General features: G+C 44.8%; 1 protein-coding gene and 1 pseudogene across 17 annotated transcripts in view; both read right to left on the bottom strand.

The window, feature by feature from the left end:
• The window catches only part of LOC121566473, a 52,896-nt pseudogene extending 48,157 nt beyond the window's left edge, over positions 1 to 4,739 (bottom strand).
• Positions 4,740 to 7,968: 3,229 nt separating this feature from the next.
• The window catches only part of LOC121580548 (transcription factor BTF3 homolog 4-like), a 15,849-nt gene continuing 8,817 nt past the window's right edge, over positions 7,969 to 15,000 (bottom strand). For 4 of the 17 annotated variants that reach the window (XM_041895488.2, XM_041895487.2, XM_041895489.2 and 1 more), the window contains exons 5-6: positions 14,857 to 14,925; positions 8,398 to 10,663 (exon numbers count right to left, since the gene is read on the bottom strand). In XM_041895488.2, the coding sequence (XP_041751422.1) occupies positions 10,617 to 10,663; positions 14,857 to 14,925 (116 nt within the window). In that variant the 3' untranslated portion in view covers positions 8,398 to 10,616. Of the gene's footprint in view, positions 8,277 to 8,397; positions 10,664 to 14,856; positions 14,926 to 15,000 lie in introns of those variants that run through there. The other 13 variants (XR_006661703.1, XR_006661701.1, XR_006003086.2 and 10 more) reach the window with 13 other exon arrangements.

Below are 15,000 nucleotides of genomic sequence, written 5' to 3'. Positions count from 1 at the left end.
AAGTGACAAGCATGGTCAAATAATAATCAGGAATAAATCTCAGTTGGCTTTTCATAGCCGATCATTAGAGTTTAAAACAGCAGGTCTGGGACAGGTAGGGGTTCCATAACCGCAGGCAGAACAGTTTAAACTGGAATAGCAGCAAGGCCAGGCGGACTGGGGACAGCAAGGAGTCACCACGGCCGGTAGTCCCGACGTATGGTCCTAGGGCTCAGGTCTCTCAGTTGGCTTTTCATGCCGATCATTTAGAGTTGAAAACAGCAGGTCTGGGACAGGTAGGGGTTTCGTAGCCGCAGGCAGAACAGTTGAAACTGGAATAGCAGCAAGGCCAGGCGGACTGGGGACAGCAAGGTGTCATCATGCCCGGTAGTCCTGACGTATGGTCCTAGGGCTCAGGTTCTCAGAGAGAAAGAGAGAACGAGAGAATTAGAGAGAGCATACTTAAATTCACACAGGACACTGGATAAGACAGGAGAAGTACTCCAGGTATAACCAACTAACCCCAGCCCCCCGACACATAAACTACTGCAGCATAAATACTGGAGGCTGAGACAGGAGCGGTCGGAGACACTGTGGCCCCATCCGAAGAAACCACGGACAGGGCCAAACAGGAAGGATATAACCCCACCCACTCCGCCAAAGCACAGCCCCCGCACCACTAGAGGGATATCCCCAACCACCAACTTACAATCCTGAGACAAGGCCGAGTATAGCCCACAGAGGTCTCCACCACAGCACAAACCAAGGGGGGGCGCCAACCCAGACAGGAAGATCACGTCAGTAACTCAACCCCACTCAAGTGACGCACCCCTCCCAGGGACGGCATGAAAGAGCACCAGCAAGCCAGTGACTCAGCCCCTGCAACAGGGTTAGAGGCAGAGAACCCCAGTGGAGAGGGGAACCGGCCTGGCAGAGACAGCAAGGGCTGTTCGTTGCTCCAGCCTTTCCGTTCACCTTCACACTCCTGGGCCAGACTACACTCAATCATATGACCTACTGAAGAGATAAGTCTTCAGTAAAGACTTAAAGGTTGAGACCGAGTCTCGTCTCTCACATGGGTAGGCAGACTGTTCCATAAAAATGGAGATCTATAGGAGAAAGCCCTGCCTCCCGCTGTTTGCTTAGAAATTCTAGGGACAATTAGGAGGCCTCGTCTTGTGACCGTAGCGTACGTATTGGTATGTACGGCAGGACCAACTCGGAAAGATAGGTAGGAGCAAGCCCATGTAACGCTTTATAGGTTAACAGTAAAACCTTGAAATCAGCCCTTGCCTTAACAGGAAGCCAGTGTAGGGAAGCTAGCACTGGAGTAATATGATCAAATTTCTTGGTTCTAGTCAGGATTCTAGCAGCCGTGTTTAGCACTAACTGAAGTTTATTTAGTGCTTTATCCGGGTAGCCGGAAAATAGAGCATTGCAGTAGTCCAATCTAGAAGTAACAAATGCATGGATCAATTTTTCTGCATCATTTTGGACAGAAAATTTCTGATTTTTGCAATGTTACGTAGATGGAAAAAAGCTGTCCTTGAAACAGTCTTGATATGTTCCGTCAAAAGAGAGATCAGGGTCAAGAGTAACAACAGCTGTTCTTTAGTAACTACACATCAACCTGTTAACAACAGCTGTTCTTCAGTAACTACACATCAACCTGTTAACAGCTGTTCTTCAGTAGCTACACATCAACCTGTTAACAGCTGTTCTTCAGTAACTACACATCAACCTGTTAACAGCTGTTCTTCAGTAGCTACACATCAACCTGTTAACAGCTGTTCTTCAGTAGCTACACATCAACCTGTTAACAGCTGTTCTTCAGTAACTACACATCAACCTGTTAACAGCTGTTCTTCAGTAGCTACACATCAACCTGTTAACAACAGCTGTTCTTTAGTAACTACACATCAACCTGTTAACAACAGCTGTTCTTCAGTAACTACACATCAACCTGTTAACAGCTGTTCTTCAGTAACTACACATCAACCTGTTAACAACAGCTGTTCTTCAGTAGCTACACATCAACCTGTTAACAACAGCTGTTCTTCAGTAGCTACACATCAACTTGTTAACAGCTGTTCTTTAGTAACTACACATCAACCTGTTAACAACAGCTGTTCTTCAGTAACTACACATCAACCTGTTAACAGCTGTTCTTCAGTAGCTACACATCAACCTGTTAACAGCTGTTCTTTAGTAACTACACATCAACCTGTTAACAACAGCTGTTCTTCAGTAGATACACATCAACCTGTTAACAGCTGTTCTTCAGTAACTACACATCAACCTGTTAACAACAGCTGTTCTTCAGTAACTACACATCAACCTGTTAACAACAGCTGTTCTTCAGTAGCTACACATCATCCTGTTAACAACAGCTGTTCTTCAGTAGCTACACATCAACCTGTTAACAACAGCTGTTCTTCAGTAACTACACATCATCCTGTTAACAACAGCTGTTCTTCAGTAACTACACATCAACCTGTTAACAGCTGTTCTTCAGTAACTACACATCAACATGTTAACAGCTGTTCTTCAGTAGCTACACATCATCCTGTTAACAACAGCTGTTCTTCAGTAACTACACATCATCCTGTTAACAACAGCTGTTCTTCAGTAGCTACACATCAACCTGTTAACAACAGCTGTTCTTCAGTAGCTACACATCAACCTGTTAACAGCTGTTCTTTAGTAACTACACATCAACCTGTTAACAACAGCTGTTCTTTAGTAACTACACATCAACCTGTTAACAGCTGTTCTTCAGTAGCTACACATCAACCTGTTAACAGCTGTTCTTTAGTAACTACACATCAACCTGTTAACAACAGCTGTTCTTCAGTAGATACACATCAACCTGTTAACAGCTGTTCTTCAGTAACTACACATCAACCTGTTAACAGCTGTTCTTTAGTAACTACACATCATCCTGTTAACAACAGCTGTTCTTCAGTAGCTACACATCAACCTGTTAACAACAGCTGTTCTTCAGTAACTACACATCATCCTGTTAACAACAGCTGTTCTTCAGTAACTACACATTAACCTGTTAAAAGCTGTTCTTCAGTAACTACACATCAACCTGTTAACAACAGCTGTTCTTCAGTAACTACACATCAACCTGTTAACAGCTGTTCTTCAGTAGCTACACATCAACCTGTTAACAACTGTTCTTCAGTAACTACACAACAACCTGTTAACAGCTGTTCTTCAGTAACTACACATCAACCTGTTAACAGCTGTTCTTTAGTAACTACACAACAACATGTTAACAGCTGTTCTTTAGTAACTACACAACAACCTGTTAACAGCTGTTCTTTAGTAACTACACAACAACCTGTTAACAGCTGTTCTTCAGTAACTACACATCAACCTGTTAACAGCTGTTCTTTAGTAACTATACATCAACCTGTTAACAGCTGTTCTTCAGTAACTACACAACAACCTGTTAACAGCTGTTCTTTAGTAACTACACAACAACCTGTTAACAGCTGTTCTTCAGTAACTACACATCAACCTGTTAACAGCTGTTCTTTAGTAACTACACATCAACCTGTTAACAGCTGTTCTTCAGTAACTACACATCAACCTGTTAACAACTGTTCTTCAGTAACTACACATCAACCTGTTAACAGCTGTTCTTTAGTAACTACACATCAACCTGTTAACAACAGCAGTTCTTCAGTAGCTACACATCAACCTGTTAACTGTTCCTTATGTTTCCAAAACTGTACAGCAAGCATGTGTTTTAATGTTCAAAACGAGCTTCAAGGATCTTAAGAAAGGAAGAAACCTAGAGAGGAACCAGGCTCTGAGGGGTGGCCAGTCCCCTTCTGGCTGTGCCGGGTGGAGATTATAACAGTACATGGCCATTAAGGCCAGATTTTTCTCCAAGATGTTCAAACGTTCATAGATGACCAGCAGGGTCAAATAATAATCACAGTGGTTGTAGAGGTTGCAACAGGTCAGTACCTCAGGAGTAAATGTCACTTGGCTTTTCATAGCCGGGCATTTAGAGGTTGAAATAGCAGGTGCGGTAGAGAGAGAGTTGAAAACAGCAGGTCTGTTTTGTAAATTGTAGCTATAAGTAGCAGCAGAATGTTGCGGGTGGTCGCGCCGAGTGTCCTACTGTCTACTTCTGCACAGTGTGTTGTTGCAATCATGGCCAGGTATATCGTCGTAGACCCGTTGCGCTTACGATGGCTAAAAGCCAGCGGTAACGATTGCTTTTTTATATAAGCCGACACCCGAAACTAAATGTCCACCACCAGCGACAGACAAGTGATTAGCTACGGTTATTTACCGTCAGTTAGCTTGCTTGCTATTAAAGTAGGCAATGCTACAATGTGTCAAATATGCAATCATCAGAATGTCCCTCTTAGAATTAAGATGAGTTTCAGAATATGCCATGAATATTCTACATCACTGTACCCAGTACAACCCAATGCAATGGCCGTAGTACCTGTGTCTAACATCGGAGCTAAGACGACATGAAAAACAAATTGACGGCATTAGCTACTTCTACTCACTGGTGGAATCCCCATCTTCACGCGTAGTGCCATGAAATCCTTCCGTTTGTACCGGTCATTCTCTCACTCACACGCAGGTCCAACAACAATCGCCTTTCAGTTCTACTTTCCAAGTCTCCCCGTGTAGGTAAACACACCACATACAGTTCAGTTGTAGCCAGACTTGAACAGCTGAAGTCGGAAAGTAACAGCTGTGCGACAGCACTCGGGAATACTCTATCGCCTCACTTCTATCCCGCTAGCAACACTAACAATGACGTCACTTTCCAATGGTAATGAAGAAACCTTCAAAATAAAAGCCCGCATTTCAAAACATTGCAAGGTAAATAAACTCAATGAAAAGATATACCATTTTAATCTGTCGATTTTTATTGTGCTTATAAGCAAATGCAAGAAGGAATTTAGGGTTCTTCGGCTGTCCCCATAAGATAACCCTTTGTTGTTCCAGGTAGAACCATGTTCCTCTGTGGAAAGGGTTCTACATGGAACCCAAAAGGGTTCTACACGGAACCCAAAAGGGTTCTACATGGAACCCCAAAAAGTTTGACCTGGAACTAATGTTCCCTCTATTTTTTTTCAGCACTGAGCAAATTTCAGGTCTGCTGAGCGCATACTTGCACGTTGTGAAAATTCTGTTCAACTTCCACTGTGCGTTTACTGTGAACACTGAGGCTGTACCCACTTTAAGTTACAGTTTTAACAGTGGTCAAGTAGGCTTCTGTGGCTAGTTGATCATATTGTAGGCCTGCCAGAGTGGCCTACCATCAAAAGCAATGGAGAAAATGCATCCCATCATATTTTAACATGGAAATAGCTGTTCTATCATTCAGCCTACAGTGGCAGCCAATGTGTGGTGTTCAATGTAGGCCAATGAGACTTTTGAAACAAACCTGCAGGGCTTGACATTAACCTGTTTATCCACTTGTCCTTCAGACAAGGAGGTGACTGAAAAGGTTGTTTGTGTTGTTTGATGCAAGAAACCACTTTACAAAATAAAATGCATTATTATTCCCATACCATTATTGCAGAGAAAAATACAAATTATGCTACCCTCTGCCTATTGGCTACTTAGTTTATTCTAGCCTGTCTCAAAATACAACACTGCACCTTTAAGACCAAAAAAAAGCTCTTAACCTGACTGGCTTTTCAAAGATGTCTAGAAATGTACATGTTTTGTGCTCTTGTAGGAAGCAATCACTCTCCTATTGCTGACTATAAATGATATATAACTGGGCTAATAACTCACTAACTAGCAAAGAATATGAACAAAATGTGCTCACGTGGCTACATGCAGCTCTCTCTTTGATCTCAAAACAAGCGCATCTACTCACGACCGCTCATGCTGTAAACACAGTCCAGTTCAAAGTAAATGGCACAGATCCATATATGGCAATGGTCTATTTGCATATAGGTCTACTGCAGCTCTGATAGGTTATTCCTCACCGGTCTGTCTCGAGTAAGGGCTGAGTTGTGAGTTTCAATGCAATAGAATTCTACTCTAATGCGTTCTGCCTTCAACAAAATCTCATACATAATCTCATACAAAAACTAGAATCTGTTACGAACACAGTGCACTAAGTTTTATAGACCTGACGCTTTGGCAAAGTAAAAAATAAATAAAAAATCAGTTGTTTAGGAGTGCAAGGTCGAATTGAGTTTGTGCACACGCGCACTTCACAGCGGAGGCGTTCCCTAACGGAAATATGCAAATATATGCTACAACGCACCAATAGGATCATTCTAGCTCGTGGTTGGCTCCGCCCACCCCCTTGCGTGTTCCGCCCACTATGCTTCATTTGCTCCCACTGTAAACGACACAGATGAACTATTTTAGTCATACCCTGGTCAAAAGTAGTGCACTATATAGGGAATAGGGTGCCATTCTCTGGTCAAAAGTAGTGCACTATATAGGGAACAGGGTGCCATTCTCTGGTCTAAAGTAGTGTACTATATAGGGACTAGGGTGCCATTCTCTGGTCTAAAGTAGTGCACTATATAGGGAATAGGGTGCCATTCTCTGGTCTAAAGTAGTGTACTATATAGGGAATAGGGTGCCATTCTCTGGTCAAAAGTAGTGCACTATATAGGGAATAGGGTGCCATTCTCTGGTCTAAAGTAGTGCACTATGTAGGGAATAGGGTGCCATTCTCTGGTCTAAAGTAGTGCACTATATAGGGAATAGGGTGCCATTCTCTGGTCTAAAGTAGTGCACTATATAGGGACTAGGGTGCCATTCTCTGGTCTAAAGTAGTGCACTATATAGGGAATAGGGTGCCATTCTCTGGTCTAAAGTAGTGCACTATATAGGGAATAGGGTGCCATTTTCTGGTCTAAAGTAGTGCACTATATAGGGAATAGGGTGCCATTCTCTGGTCTAAAGTAGTGCACTATATAGGGAATAGGGTGCCATTCTCTGGTCTAAAGTAGTGCACTATATAGGGAATAGGGTGCCATGCTACTCTGTTAGTAATTTATGCATAGTCACTTTAACTCTATCCACATGTACATATTACCTCAACTAGCCGGTGCCCCAGCACATTGACTCTGCACTGGTACCCCCCTGTATATATAGCCTCCCTACTGTTATTTAATTTTACTTCTGCTCTTTTTTTCTCTCAACACTTTTTGGTTGTCGTTTTATTTTACTTTTTTATTAAATATAAATGCACTGTTGGTTAAGGGCTGTAAGTAAGCATTTCACTGTAACGTCTGCACCTGTTGTATTCAGCGCATGTGGCCAATAACATTTGATTTGATTTCAGACTCAGCATTGAGGCTCTAGTCTAGACTCATAACTTTAAATTCTATTTTCAATTTTTTTTAAAAGGTGCAATATGAAGGAATCAATCTGGCATTTCCCGGTTGCAAAAATTCTAATAGTTCGCCTAATTTCAGTTTATGTGACAAAACAAGCAAGTATAGTGTAGAGAATCATTTTACCATCTATCTTTTCAATAACCCAAAATATAGTATTTTCAGCTGTTTGAAGCTGGTGTACAAAAACCGAAAGTAAAAGACGCAAAAAGCGAAACTTAAGAACGGGAAGCATAGAAATAGAGCAGATAGAACAGCTTCTTAGACATGCGTTCCATGAGAATGACAGATCTGTAAATCACATTTCTATGTGAATTAGGTCAGGTCGGAAAAAAAAAAGGTGACATATTGCAGCTTTAAGCAAGACCACAGAAACATGCAGATCCCTATCCACGAACAAAGCTTCCTGCTGTGGAGTCCCTATTTATTTTAGAAGAAAGAAAAAGGACCAACTTCCAGATAGGGAATGGGGTGTCATTTGGGAGGAAGCCTATAGTTCACTACTGTTGACCAGCCCTATAGGTGCACTAGATAGGGAATAGGGTTCCATTTCAGACCAACACATAGTATCTGAACCATTCAGTGTTAGATTAAACAAGCGGAACCCACACCTAATAAAAACACAGCAAACGAGTTATTCATGATCACAGATTTATTTGGTTTTTAATAAAACAGGAAAATAAAAATGGTATAAGACTAGACATGTCTGGCAGGCCTGGGACCTGTTGACATCCTACGGTAAGGCCCACCTTGGCAGGCCTGGGACCTGTTGACATCCTACGGTAAGGCCCACCTTGGCAGGTCTGGGACCTGTTGACATCCTACGGTAAGGCCCACCTTGGCAGGCCTGGGACCTGTTGACATCCTACAGTAAGACCCACCTTGGCAGGCCTGGGACCTGTTGACATCCTACGGTAAGGCCCACCTTGGCAGGCCTGGGACCTGTTGACATCCTACTGCAGGGTTCTTCAATTCCGGTCCTGGAGGGGGCCGAAACACCTCTGTTTTTCATCCTCTCCTTCTAATCAGGGGCTAATTCAGACCTGGGACACCAGGTGAGTGTCAATTAACTACCAGGTAGAAATAAAAAACAGAAGTGTTTCGGCCCTCCAGGGCCGGAATTGAAGAACCCTGGCCTATGGTAAGACCCACCTAGACATGTCTGGCAGGCCTGGGACCTGTTGACATCCTACGGTAAGACCCACCTAGACATGTCTGGCAGGCCTGGGACCTGTTGACATCCTACGGTAAGACCCACCTAGACATGTCTGGCAGGCCTGGGACCTGTTGACATCCTACGGTAAGACCCACCTAGACATGTCTGGCAGACCCACCTAGACATGTCTGGCAGGCCTGGGACCTGTTGACATCCTACAGTAAGACCCACCTAGACATGTCTGGCAGGCCTGGGACCTGTTGACATCCTACAGTAAGGCCCGGCCTTCATGTCTGGCAGGCCTGGGACCTGTTGACATCCTACAGTAAGGCCCGGCCTTCATGTCTGGCAGGCCTGGGACCTGTTGACATCCTACGGTAAGGCCCACCTAGACATGTCTGATAGATGTACTGATCGTACAGTGCCTCCCAAATGGCACCCTTTTGCTCTAATCAAACGTAGTGCACTATATAGGGGATAGGGTACCATTTTGGATGGAGTACTTAGTGCCCTCGTCATTCAGGGGATATAGTGATGGATATGACAGCCTGTTAAAATACAAGACATGTATTGCTGTGTTACAGTTGGTGGTGGTTGGTACACTGGTACTATCTCAAATGGTACACTAGTCACAACTACATTGTACACTACTTTTTTATAAAAGCCCTATGGGGCCTGGTCAAAAGCAGTGCACTATGAAGTGAATATGGAGCCATTTGGGGACGCTTCACCAGGTTGATTTGTCTGAGGTTAAAATACTGGACGATGTCATTCCTTCAACAACAGTTCTGCCATGAGAGAGAGCGGTGGTCTGGGGTGCATTCACTTGATGTGAAACTCAATAATACATAGAGCCGTCACCATTCCCACCCTATTCTATCTATCTGACATTCCCACCCTATTCTATCTATCTATCTGACATTCCCACCCTATTCTATCTATCTATCTGACATTCCCACCCTATTCTATCTTTCTGACATTCCCACCCTATTCTATCTTTCTGACATTCCCACCCTATTCTATCTTTCTGACATTCCCACCCTATTCTATCTATCTGACATTCCCACCCTATTCTATCTATCTGACATTCCCACCCTATTCTATCTATCTGACATTCCCACCCTATTCTATCTATCTGACATTCCCACCCTATTCTATCTATCTGACATTCCCACCCTATTCTATCTATCTGACATTCCCACCCTATTCTATCTATCTGACATTCCCACCCTATTCTATCTATCTGACATTCCCACCCTATTCTATCTATCTGACATTCCCACCCTATTCTATCTATCTGACATTCCCACCCTATTCTATCTATCTGACATTCACATCTGTTCTGTAAGTCATGTTACATCTTTCTGAACAGGTCCTGGTTTGAGTCCACATGATAGAGGGTGGGTACTGGGTAGTAGATTGGGTATTGGGGGTACCCAGTGGGTTCTGGATAGTCGGTACTGGATAGATGGTTCTGGATAGTCGGTACTGGATAGATGGTTCTGGATAGTCGGTACTGGATAGATGGTTCTGGATAGTCGGTACTGGATAGATGGTTCTGGATAGTCGGTACTGGATAGATGGTTCTGGATAGTCGGTTCTGGATAGATGGTACTGGATAGTCGGTACTGGATAGTCGGTACTGGATAGATGGTACTGGATAGATGGTTCTGGATAGTCGGTACTGGATAGATGGTACTGGATAGTCGGTACTGGATAGATGGTTCTGGATAGTCGGTACTGGATAGATGGTACTGGATAGTCGGTACTGGATAGATGGTACTGGATAGTCGGTACTGGATAGATGGTTCTGGATAGTCGGTACTGGATAGATGGTTCTGGATAGTCGGTACTGGATAGATGGTTCTGGATAGTTGGTTCTGGATAGTTGGTTCTGGATAGATGGTTCCGGATAGTCGGTACTGGATAGATGGTACTGGATAGTCGGTACTGTATAGATGGTTCTGGATAGTCGGTACTGGATAGATGGTTCTGGATAGTCGGTACTGGATAGATGGTTCTGGATAGTCGGTACTGTATAGATGGTTCCGGATAGTCGGTACTGGATAGATGGTTCTGGATAGTCGGTACTGAGGAAGGGTAGTAGAGGGCTGGTGTTGGATTCATTAGTTGTCTTCATTCTTTGACGCCTCATCAAAGTTTTCTACAAGATCTGTGGAGATGAGAGATTGAGTTACTTCCTGAGAAGTCTCATGATTTACATGTAACATTTAAATCATTTAGCAGATGCTCTTATCCAGAGCCACTTACAGTAGAGAGATAACCATACTGACCTCTACCAGCATCATATCACACCAGAGACCACCATACTGACCTCTACCAGCATCATATCACACCAGAGAGACCACCATACTGACCTCTACCAGCATCATATCACACCAGAGACCAACATACTGACCTCTACCAGCATCATATCACACCAGAGACCAACATACTGCACCTCTACCAGCATCATATCACACCAGAGACCAACATACTGCACCTCTACCAGCATCATATCACACCAGAGACCACCATACTGACCTCTACCAGCATCATATCACACCAGAGAGACCACCATACTGACCTCTACCAGCATCATATCACACCAGAGACCAACATACTGACCTCTACCAGCATCATATCACACCAGAGACCACCATACTGACCTCTACCAGCATCATATCACACCAGAGAGATGACCATACTGACCTCTACCAGCATCATATCACACCAGAGAGACCACCATACTGACCTCTACCAGCATCATATCACACCAGAGACCAACATACTGACCTCTACCAGCATCATATCACACCAGAGACCACCATACTGACCTCTACCAGCATCATATCACACCAGAGAGACCACCATACTGACCTCTACCAGCATCATATCACACCAGAGAGACCACCATACTGACCTCTACCAGCATCATATCACACCAGAGACCACCATACTGACCTCTACCAGCATCATATCACACCAGAGAGATGACCATACTGACCTCTACCAGCATCATATCACACCAGAGAGACCACCATACTGACCACTACCAGCATCATATCACACCAGAGACCACCATACTGACCTCTACCAGCATCATATCACACCAGAGAGATGACCATACTGACCTCTACCAGCATCATATCACACCAGAGACCACCATACTGACCTCTACCAGCATCATATCACACCAGAGACCACCATACTGACCTCTACCAGCATCATATCACACCAGAGAGACCACCATACTGACCTCTACCAGCATCATATCACACCAGAGAGATGACCATACTGACCTCTACCAGCATCATATCACACCAGAGACCACCATACTGACCTCTACCAGCATCATATCACACCAGAGACCACCATACTGACCTCTACCAGCATCATATCACACCAGAGACCAACATACTGACCTCTACCAGCATCATATCACACCAGAGAGATGACCATACTGACCTCTACCAGCATCATATCACACCAGAGAGATGACCATACTGACCTCTACCAGCATCATATCACACCAGAGACCACCATACTGACCTCTACCAGCATCATATCACACCAGAGACCAACATACTGCACCTCTACCAGCATCATATCACACCAGAGAGACCACCATACTGACCTCTACCAGCATCATATCACACCAGAGAGACCACCATACTGACCTCTACCAGCATCATATCACACCAGAGACCACCATACTGACCTCTACCAGCATCATATCACACCAGAGAGATGACCATACTGACCTCTACCAGCATCATATCACACCAGAGAGACCACCATACTGACCTCTACCAGCATCATATCACACCAGAGACCACCATACTGCACCTCTACCAGCATCATATCACACCAGAGAGACCACCATACTGACCTCTACCAGCATCATATCACACCAGAGAGATGACCATACTGACCTCTACCAGCATCATATCACACCAGAGACCACCATACTGACCTCTACCAGCATCATATCACACCAGAGACCACCATACTGACCTCTACCAGCATCATATCACACCAGAGACCACCATACTGACCTCTACCAGCATCATATCACACCAGAGAGATGACCATACTGACCTCTACCAGCATCATATCACACCATAGACCACCATACTGCACCTCTACCAGCATCATATCACACCAGAGACCACCATACTGACCTCTACCAGCATCATATCACACCAGAGAGACCACCATACTGACCTCTACCAGCATCATATCACACCAGAGACCACCATACTGACCTCTACCAGCATCATATCACACCAGAGAGATGACCATACTGACCTCTACCAGCATCATATCACACCAGAGAGACCACCATACTGACCTCTACCAGCATCATATCACACCAGAGACCACCATACTGACCTCTACCAGCATCATATCACACCAGAGACCAACATACTGCACCTCTACCAGCATCATATCACACCAGAGACTACCATTATGACCTCTACCAGCATCATATCACACCAGAGAGATGACCATACTGACCTCTACCAGCATCATATCACACCATAGACCACCATACTGCACCTCTACCAGCATCATATCACACCAGAGACCACCATACTGACCTCTACCAGCATCATATCACACCAGAGAGACCACCATACTGACCTCTACCAGCATCATATCACACCAGAGAGACCACCATACTGACCTCTACCAGCATCATATCACATTTTTACATTACATTTTAGTCATTTAGCAGACGCTCTTATCCAGAGCGACTTACAGTTAGTGAATACATATTTTTTTATACTTGCCCCCCGTGGGAATCGAACCCACAACCCTGGCGTTGCAAACGCCATGCTCTATCAACTGAGCTACATCCCTGCCGGCCATTCCCTCCCCTACCCTGGACGACGCTGGGCCAATTGTGCGCCGCCCATGAGTCTCCCGGTCGCGGCCGGCTGCGACAGAGCCTGGATTCGAACAAGGATCTCTAGTGGCACAGTTAGCACTGCGATGCAGTGCCTTAGACCACTGCGCCACTCAGGAGACATACCAGCATCAGAGAGACCACCATACTGACCTCTACCAGCATCATATCACACCAGAGAGACCACCATACTGACCTCTACCAGCATCATATCACACCAGAGAGACCACCATACTGACCTCTACCAGCATCATATCACACCAGAGAGACCACCATACTGACCTCTACCAGCATCATATCACACCAGAGACCACCATACTGACCTCTACCAGCATAATATCACACCAGAGAGATGACCATACTGACCTCTACCAGCATCATATCACACCAGAGAGACCACCATACTGACCTCTACCAGCATCATATCTTCACCAGAGACCACCATACTGACCTCTACCAGCATCATATCACACCAGAGAGACCACCATACTGACCTCTACCAGCATCATATCACACCAGAGAGCTGACCATACTGACCTCTACCAGCATCATATCTTCACCAGAGACCACCATACTGACCTCTACCAGCATCATATCACACCAGAGAGACCACCATACTGACCTCTACCAGCATCATATCACACCAGAGAGATGACCATACTGACCTCTACCAGCATCATATCTTCACCAGAGACCACCATACTGACCTCTACCAGCATCATATCACACCAGAGAGACCACCATACTGACCTCTACCAGCATCATATCACACCAGAGACCACCATACTGACCTCTACCAGCATCATATCACACCAGAGAGACGACCATACTGACCTCTACCAGCATCATATCACACCAGAGACCACCATACTGACCTCTACCAGCATCATATCACACCAGAGACCAACATACTGACCTCTACCAGCATCATATCACACCAGAGACCAACATACTGCACCTCTACCAGCATCATATCACACCAGAGACTACCATACTGACCTCTACCAGCATCATATCACACCAGAGACCAACATACTGCACCTCTACCAGCATCATATCACACCAGAGACCACCATACTGACCTCTACCAGCATCATATCACACCAGAGAGACCACCATACTGACCTCTACCAGCATCATATCACACCAGAGAGACCACCATACTGACCTCTACCAGCATCATATCACACCAGAGACCACCATACTGACCTCTACCAGCATCATATCACACCAGAGACCACCATACTGACCTCTACCAGCATCATATCACACCAGAGAGACCACCATACTGACCTCTACCAGCATCATATCACACCAGAGACCACCATACTGACCTCTACCAGCATCATATCACACCAGAGAGACCACCATACTGACCTCTACCAGCATCATATCACACCAGAGAGACCACCATACTGGTCAAAGTTCACATGATGCTGTATGTGAAACAATACCTGGAACATCGTCATCCTCCTCTTCAACATCTTCTGGTTTGATGACTGACGTCGCTTTGTTGTCAAGTGCTGCAATCGGAGAAAAGGGTACAATTTGACATTTTATTCTTGAACACAGTGTGTGGCTGTGTAACGATACAGGGG

The sequence above is a fragment of the Coregonus clupeaformis genome, chromosome 14 (genome assembly GCF_020615455.1).
Source record: "Coregonus clupeaformis isolate EN_2021a chromosome 14, ASM2061545v1, whole genome shotgun sequence".
In the NCBI taxonomy this organism is placed as follows: Eukaryota; Metazoa; Chordata; class Actinopteri; order Salmoniformes; family Salmonidae; genus Coregonus; species Coregonus clupeaformis.
The sequence above is the reverse complement of the archived record's forward strand: the minus strand, read 5'-3'. Positions and strand labels throughout refer to the sequence as shown.